The sequence below is a fragment of the Phaethon lepturus genome, unplaced genomic scaffold (genome assembly GCF_000687285.1).
Source record: "Phaethon lepturus isolate BGI_N335 unplaced genomic scaffold, ASM68728v1 scaffold11087, whole genome shotgun sequence".
NCBI classification, from domain to species: domain Eukaryota; kingdom Metazoa; phylum Chordata; class Aves; order Phaethontiformes; family Phaethontidae; genus Phaethon; species Phaethon lepturus.
The window spans coordinates 32,383-40,273 of NW_010552600.1; the positions used below are offsets into that span (position 1 = coordinate 32,383).

The window sequence follows — 7,891 nt, forward strand, 5'->3', positions numbered from 1 at the left end:
CCACACTGTATACTGGCGTTCATCCATGACTTCACTGAAGAGGCACTTCTTCCAATGCAGGAGTTGTAGTTACTGGAAGTTCCATACAGACTTAGACAGGGTCACTTTCAAAAGAGGTACAAAGGAGAAAAATCCTCAAATAAAAAAAATTACTCTGGTTTTCAACTCAGGGAAATTAAACAGATGTTAGCAGTGCTTTGGGAATCCTCTGTAAAGTTAAACAACGTGAATGGAATGGTTGTGTGCAACTATGATTCAATTTAAGAGGTTTTTAATTGGATTACTTCAAAGATACATTTAGACAATAGCTATGCAAACAGGTGAATCAGCACAACTGATTTATGGCAGTGCCATAAATCAGGCCTACTGCCAGGAGAATAAGCAGCCTATTTTAATATAGTCATAGGTTAAACAATAAATCTAAGCCCCACACTTTATCTCGGCAAACTTAATACAAACAAAATTATTCTGGAGCATACAAGAAAATGCTTAGCACCACCTGTTACTACAGCTTTACGTGATTAAGACTGGGTTGATAGATGTTGAAGCCAGTCTTAGCTGAACGAAGTGTTTTCATTGTAAAAAGTTCTACATGCTTTTAAGTATTGATTTAGCCCTCCAAAGACAGCAGAACTGTCACCCTTTTTTTTTTTCAGATCATTAAGTTTTTGCTCCTCATGCATTTGCTAGATAGGTGGGTAGCAAACTATTCGCCTAAAAGTCTTAAGAAGGGCTACCTCAAATTCTGAGTTACACACACTGCTTCCTTCCCAAAAGGACAGCTACAATCTCTGAACATCAGAGATCTATGTTCAGAGACTGTAGAGTGGGAATATGACAAAACTTAAACCAGAGATTCAAGCTAAAAGGTATGAAATAGTCGGATGAATTTTAATTTACCAGGACTACAGGAACTAGACTTCATCCAAGGCAGTCCCTTCTGTCCCACACTTTCTCCCTGAAAACAGTACAGCTTGAGGTACTCCAGTGGGAAGATGTCACACACTTGTAGATACGCAACAATGAAATTCATGTTGGTCAAATTCAAGGGAAGATATACAGGTGTGACTTTAAGATACGTAAAATTAGTGCAGTTTTCAAATAAGGCGGGAGGAGGGATAAACAGTTGGTGATACGCCCTTGTTCTCTGTGGAGAAAATCAGTGGTATGACAGCAGTACCTGTATGTTAACCACCAAAGCCAGATCAGGAAGTAAGCCCTTGGAGACACACTAAGTAACTCTACATTAGCAAGAGCTAAGTTTCTTAATGTGGTTTGGCTGAAACGTGAGACAATTTGCCATATAGCCTCAGTAATACCATTATGCTGTTATGAACAGCAGAAGAATCAAGTGAATGCGTAAGTCTCATTCAAGCTGCAACATGCCTTTTAGAAAGGTGCTTAAATGCTCAAATGACTCAAATAAATTTAAGCTCAACACTGCTAGTGCTATGTGCGTTAACACTGCTTCACATTTTTCCGAAGTAAATATACTGGACCTGGGAATACCCTACAGTACCATACCACATTGTCGCTAACCTTTGGTCACACTCTCTTTGTATCTTAAACACACATCTCTTCAGGATTTGCTAATAAAATTTAGCAAGAAAACATGGGTGTGTCATCACTAGCATTTTCACCCAATATCCTGTCTACAAGCAAATATAGGACACTTCAGAACTTCAAAAATCACTGGTACCTTTAAAGTAAGATCTAGCTTTAACATAGTTAGGTGTCCAGTAACACCTAGTTGGAATAGATAAAAAAAATGAATATAACACAGCAAAGATTAGGCTCTACTACCAGTCAGATAAGTATGCACCATCAGAGTACACTTTTGGAGAGATGGAATGCAATGGGGAGAGCTTCTTTTCAGTTAAAATTAGTCTTCCGTAAATGCTTATTAGGAATTTCTATAGCACTGACTTGAAGAGGCCAGGATCCTCCAACAATTCCTGCTTGGATAGCTACGCCCATTACAACTGCTAGATCGGGATCTACTGAGGTGTTAGGTTCCTTTCCAAAGAAATTCTGAATAACTTTGCGTATTTGAGGAATCCGGGTGGAACCTCCAACTAACACAATTTCATCCACTTCTGCTTTGTGTAGGTGGCCTTCCTTCAACACTTGTTCAATGGGCACAAGAATCTTCTCAAAAAGGTCCTCATTTAACATCTCAAATAGTTTCCTAGAAATTTCTGTTTCAAACACAACTTTGACAAAGTTGTTCTCTACTTTTGAAGTGTCTCCAAGATTTTTCAGATCATCTGTTTTTTGTGCAGGCTTGCCTTTTAGCACAGTGTTTGTTTTTACCTCACTTTCTGGAAGTTCTTTTGCAAGCTTCCATTCTGGCATAGTCAACAACACTCTTAGTGTAGCTGCCTCATCAACAGTCAGATTTAATTTAACTGCTTCCACAGCCTGTCTGAGGCGATGTATTTCTTCTTTTCTTGTTGGCAGAGAACCGTAGATTTGATGGAGCTGATCATATAAATACAGCATCAACCTCTGATTAAAATCCTGTCCTCCAAGTTTGTTGTTACCTGAAACATCAGAACAGAAGGCATCAGACACATCACCTTCAAAACTTCAGAAAGCAGCACGCATCTTCTCTCCTACTGGGAGATGGTGCTCCAGGGCCAGAACAATGATACCAGGACCATAAGCATAGCACAAGAGCTCACAGGGCTGCAAAAGTAGACATAATTGTTGTCAACCAAAGAACGCAAGATGGATAGCAACTTCCAGATTTTTATTTAGCAACTCTCTTAGAATCTATCCCCCTCAATGTTCTTCCCCTGGAACTGCTCTGTTACACTGTAACAGAAGAAAAGCTAGTGGTTGTTAACTCGGAGGTATTCTCTACAGAAGGAAACATGTAACGATCAATTTGTACCTGGAACCCTGTAACTGAAGTGCAATCTCTCACAGCAAATTGTTTTTTCAGATGAAAATTCCCAGTTTCGAATTCCTCTCTCTGCCCAGAATGGATTTTTCTCTTAGCACTTCCACAATACAGCTTTATTGGGATTATTGCTTTAAGTCTCAAATTATTCAATGTCTTTATGCACCCAGACAAAAAACTCCATGCTACTGAAGTATATACATATACTGTATACTGCGAAAAGCCAAAGGGATAAAATGCAAGCAGTGAACTTCAAGCTCTATTAACAGTTGTATCTTCTATTAGCCTTCAGAGAGAGAGAGAGAGAGAGAGAAAGTATAATATATAACCAATTTCTACTGAAAGATTATTCTTGCACCATGTTTTCAAAACCTTTCAAACAATTATTTATGCTTTCCATTCAACAGAGTTTAAAAAAGTGGCCTGCAGATTTTCATCTGGGTTGAACAATACTCTCAAAGTTTCCACTGTTTTGTTTTGACTTAAAGTGGACCTCTATCTAAATAAATCAGAATGAAGCTGCTGAATATTTCTTGCTGCTCCACCCTTGCTGGACTAAGCAGCAGCTCAGATCAAAACTTCTTCATTGAAGGCAACGCAGACAGTTCGCACTGTATCTCAGACCTGTCTGAATCCAGGTCATCAGAAAAGCAGTTGTATATTCACTAGTTTTACCAAACATTGCTACCAGAACTCTTTGCCAAGTGATGAATCACTCCGGCACACATACACGTATCACAAGACTTACTTCTGGGTTAACAGCACGTGCATTCCCAAACCCTGCCCCACTGAGCTGGAGCCAAACACAAGGTGAGGATGCTCTAAAGCGCTGGTCAATGATTTGGCAAGTATTTCCAGTTTAGACAAAGGTAACAGATTTGTAACATATCCAGCCCCCAAAAGTCCAGTCAAAGTAACTGTAATAAACACCAGCACTTTACTAGTAGGCACAACAGTTAATAGCCATGGATAAAATTAACAACTTACTCCTTTGAGTCAGCCAAAACCTGTGAATTTATCCTAATTGTTGAAACCAGTCACAAATCTAATTTTGCATGAAAGGCAGGTGCGAACACATTCGGAGAACACTTTGTGACAAGGCTATGTTTTAAAAAGTCCCTTTAACGGTGACTTTAGGTGCACCTTTCCTTTCCTCCCACTCCTTGAGAAAGTAAAGCATTTTTCTCACCTGCCATGGCTCGTGTGAGGAACATCCCTCCCTGCTTGTTCAACAGGGACACATCCAAAGTTCCTCCACCCAAATCCACCACCAGAACATTAAACACATCAGCTTTGTGGAGTCCATAAGCCATAGCTGCAGCTGTCGGTTCATTGATCACTCGCAAAATTTTTAGCCCTACAAACAGCAAAGATACCAAGCAACAGTCAGGTACACTTCAGAAAACTGCAGTTCTCGCATCACAATGGTATTTACCATTAGTTGGTTTTGTGTTTTTTGGGTTTTTTTGGTTTTTTGTTTCCTTTTTTTAAAACCAGACTTACCTGAAGCAAAACATCAGATCTGAAGGAAATAATTTTCTAAGCAGTAATACTCAATGAACTCTTCTCCTTATTTAAACCTAAAGCAGTATTACTTCAGTGTCAGGGTGAAGTCACAAACCATGATTTACCCAAACACATTTCTTCCAGAGAAACCTTGCTAAAAGAACTTATTTCAAATGTTCTATTTCTGTTTAAAATATTGTCCAAGGGTGCTCTGTATAGCCTCTCTATTTGGAGATTACCAAAAAAGACTATTTTCCCTGAAGTAAAACTTATTACTTCTAGCTATCTATGTTTGCATTAGTCAGCTGCACCTGTTGGTACCCAAGATTTGTCCACTGTTCCTCACAATCGTTAATGGTCTGTAAAAAAATAATTCCATTCTAAGGTTGTCTGTCACTGATGCACTGCTTCTGTATCCTCCTGTTGTGGTTTAGCTCCAGACAGCAACTAAGCACCTTGTTGTTTGCTCGCCCTCCCCCCGCAGGTGGGATGGGGGAAAGAATCGGAAAAAAACCCACTTGTGGCCTGACATAAAAACAGTTTAAAGAGGAAATAATATTATTACTTATAAAAGAATATACAAAACCAAGTTATACACAGTGCAATAATTACTCACCACCCGACGGTTGGTAGCCTATCCCTGAGCAGCAATTCCCACCCCCCAGCCAACTCCCCCCAGTTTATATACTGAGCATGACATTATACGGTACGGAATATCCCTTTGGCCAGGCTGGGTCAGCTATCCTGGCTGTGCCCCCTCTCAACTTCTTATGCACCTCCCCACTGGCAGAGCATGGGGAGCCGAGAAATCCCTGACTGAGTACAAGCACTACAGCTACTTAGCAACAGCTAACACATCAGTGTGTTATCAGCGTTATTCCGTACTAAATCCAAAACACAGCACTATACCCGCTACTAGGAAGAAGATTAACCCTATCCCAGCCAAAACAAGGACACCTCCCCAAAGACTTTACTGTTAGTAAAGGAGACCTAAAGGTTTCATAGAAAAACGCTGGAACAGAGAGACATCACCTGCAAGGTTGGCTGCCTTAATGGTGGAATTCCTTTGCCTTTCATCAAACTCTGCTGGCACAGAGATGACCGCCTTTGAAACAGGCATGCCAAGATAGTCTTCTGCCATTCTCTTCAATTTCAGTAGCAGCTGAGAGCCAATATGCTCTGGAGTGATGCGAAAGGTTTCGTTAGTTGTCACAGAAAATTCAGCTGATCCATTGTTGTTGAAAATCTGGGAGGAAAAACACCACCACCCACAGGTGAGAATCTTTTTCTTATGCTCTCCCACCCTGCTCCTGACAAATATTTTATCTGCATATAGTCTGTTCCTTCTGGAAAACTATGAATGTGCATTTGCCAATTCCTGAATCACTTTTACTCCTTGACTATGAGTATTATGCAAAACATGCCACTTAAGGGGTCCAAGTATATCCAAAGTAGTGACACCTGTTGTGCCCAGGTAAGACACATTAAAAAAAGTTACGGCCTAGTGACTGTGTAATCAACACCATATTCAAAGATAAAAGTAGTGCTTTTTGATCATTAGGTTTACCCTACTGATAAAGCTTCCCACAGTGTCTTCTTTCTGAAAGGAAGTAAACAGGTTGGTACTGGAACAGCTTCTCTTAACAAGTGATGAATTCAGAGACTGATTGCAGTACCTGAAAATTTGTCTCTTTTCAGCAAATACTGCATCATGCGAAATTAATACAATACTTTTATTAAAAAGCAGCTTTCAAGATCTGCCGCTGGTCAAGTACATATTAGAAAAGTGCTAGAGAAAAAAATGTACTGTGACAGAGAAGACGTGACTTCTTTTTTTTTTTAATCCCAGGGAAAAAGTGAAGCTTCAGCAAAGCACAGTTAGAATTTCAAATTGAAACTTATACTTTAAGAGAAGGGGCTGAAAGGTTCCCCAGAAACACATTTCACAGCAGAGGACAGGGTTCTCTGGAAAATCACTGTCCACTCTCATGCAGAGGTACGTGACTTCCACAACCGTTTCCTGTTCCCCTCTCTGGACACCTCTTGCAGTTTTCAGGCATATCAGATTCAGCTGAATGACTCAAGGTCAGACGCACTGGTCACCTACTACATGTTTCAAGCATCTTATAGCTTGCTGCCTGGAGAGACCTGAAGATGATGGCTACTTACCTTAAAGGGATACCTGCTACTTTCACTTTTCAGTTCTTCCGAAGTGAAGATTTTCCCAATGAATCTTTTTGCATCATATATGGTGTTCTGAGGATTTGAATCAGCCAGTTCTAGGCCATCATATCCTACATACACATCTCTCTCTGTGAAAGAGACTATACTCGGTATGCTGTTGTGCCCATTTTCATCTGCAATAACCTTCACCTGCCCTGTTCCAGGAAGAAAGACACCAACAGAGCAGTAAGTTGTGCCAAGGTCAATCCCAATTACTTTTGGCGTAGGCATCGGTAAATATTGCTGTGCTAGATAGCCAGCTAACAAGAGAGCCAGAATAGCCGAACCTGAAACAACAGAATTTTAAAATATAGGGTTAGAGTTATCTACTGCTGCAAACCTAGAAGTCAATGCAAATTACAGGGTATTACACATGACACCTCATACTGTTTTATTTCATGCTCTGTAGCCTGTTCAGCTACCTAATTAGTTTTCAATTTCTTCAAAGGTCACCAGCCAAGTTCAGGTCTCTCAACTCAACAAAGAGTGGTTAGAAGAGTCAAAAAATCTTAGGCATTAAATACTAAACTGATTTTAAAACGCCCAAGAAGTACAACAAAGCCAAAAATATCACCACCCTGTAACAATTCTTTTTCTCTCTGCAAGGTACTTCAGAAATATAGGCTAATTAGTATTTTGGGGGGGAATTGCCTATGAATGATCCCTAAGAGACATCTAGTTAATGAGGCTGCACAAAATCACAGTGAAATGACAAACTCCCAACGCAAATATTCCCTCCAACTTCACTGGAAGTCTAAAAATAAGGAGATGTGAAACCACGCAAACTCCTCCTATTCCAGTCATAGGTCCCCAAAAGCATCTTCCCACACCTCTGAATCTCTTCTGTGCCTTGAAATCAAGGGGTAGACTAGTTAAAGTGCAGAGTAGGTTTGCTGTTTTTTTTTTTTAATTTTACATGTAATCAACAGACGAGGCAAGAAACCAAAAAATCTAACATAAAACAATACCTCAGAGGAGCAAAAAAGCACCAAAAAACAAAATCTCAAGAAAGAATATGAATTGCTTAAATTTCCAAGAATGGATAAGCTCTTTTTCCCAGCAGGGAAGGATGGTCACAGCTGTGCTTCAAAACAGACGAGCGGGAAAGAACAGGTTTACTTTTGGCCGTGAATCCCCCAAGGCATTTCTTAGCAATACGCCACTGAGCACTTCGGCTTTCCAAACAGAGGCACACACTAAACACGCCACAGGAAGCCGTGACATCCTAAAAGCCTGTCCGCGGCGGTAACGCTGGCA

At 40.3% G+C, this 7,891-nt stretch overlaps 1 protein-coding gene across 1 annotated transcript; it reads right to left on the minus strand.

Annotated features, from left to right (window-relative positions):
• Window positions 1-1,872: 1,872 nt before the first annotated feature.
• Window positions 1,873-6,921, minus strand: HSPA13 (heat shock protein 70kDa family, member 13; the record flags this gene model as incomplete). Its single annotated transcript, XM_010291272.1, has 4 exons — window positions 1,873-2,543; window positions 4,095-4,262; window positions 5,444-5,657; window positions 6,581-6,921. Coding segments are annotated over 4 exons (1,394 nt in total), but the record flags the coding sequence as incomplete, so codon positions are not given.
• Window positions 6,922-7,891: the final 970 nt, after the last annotated feature.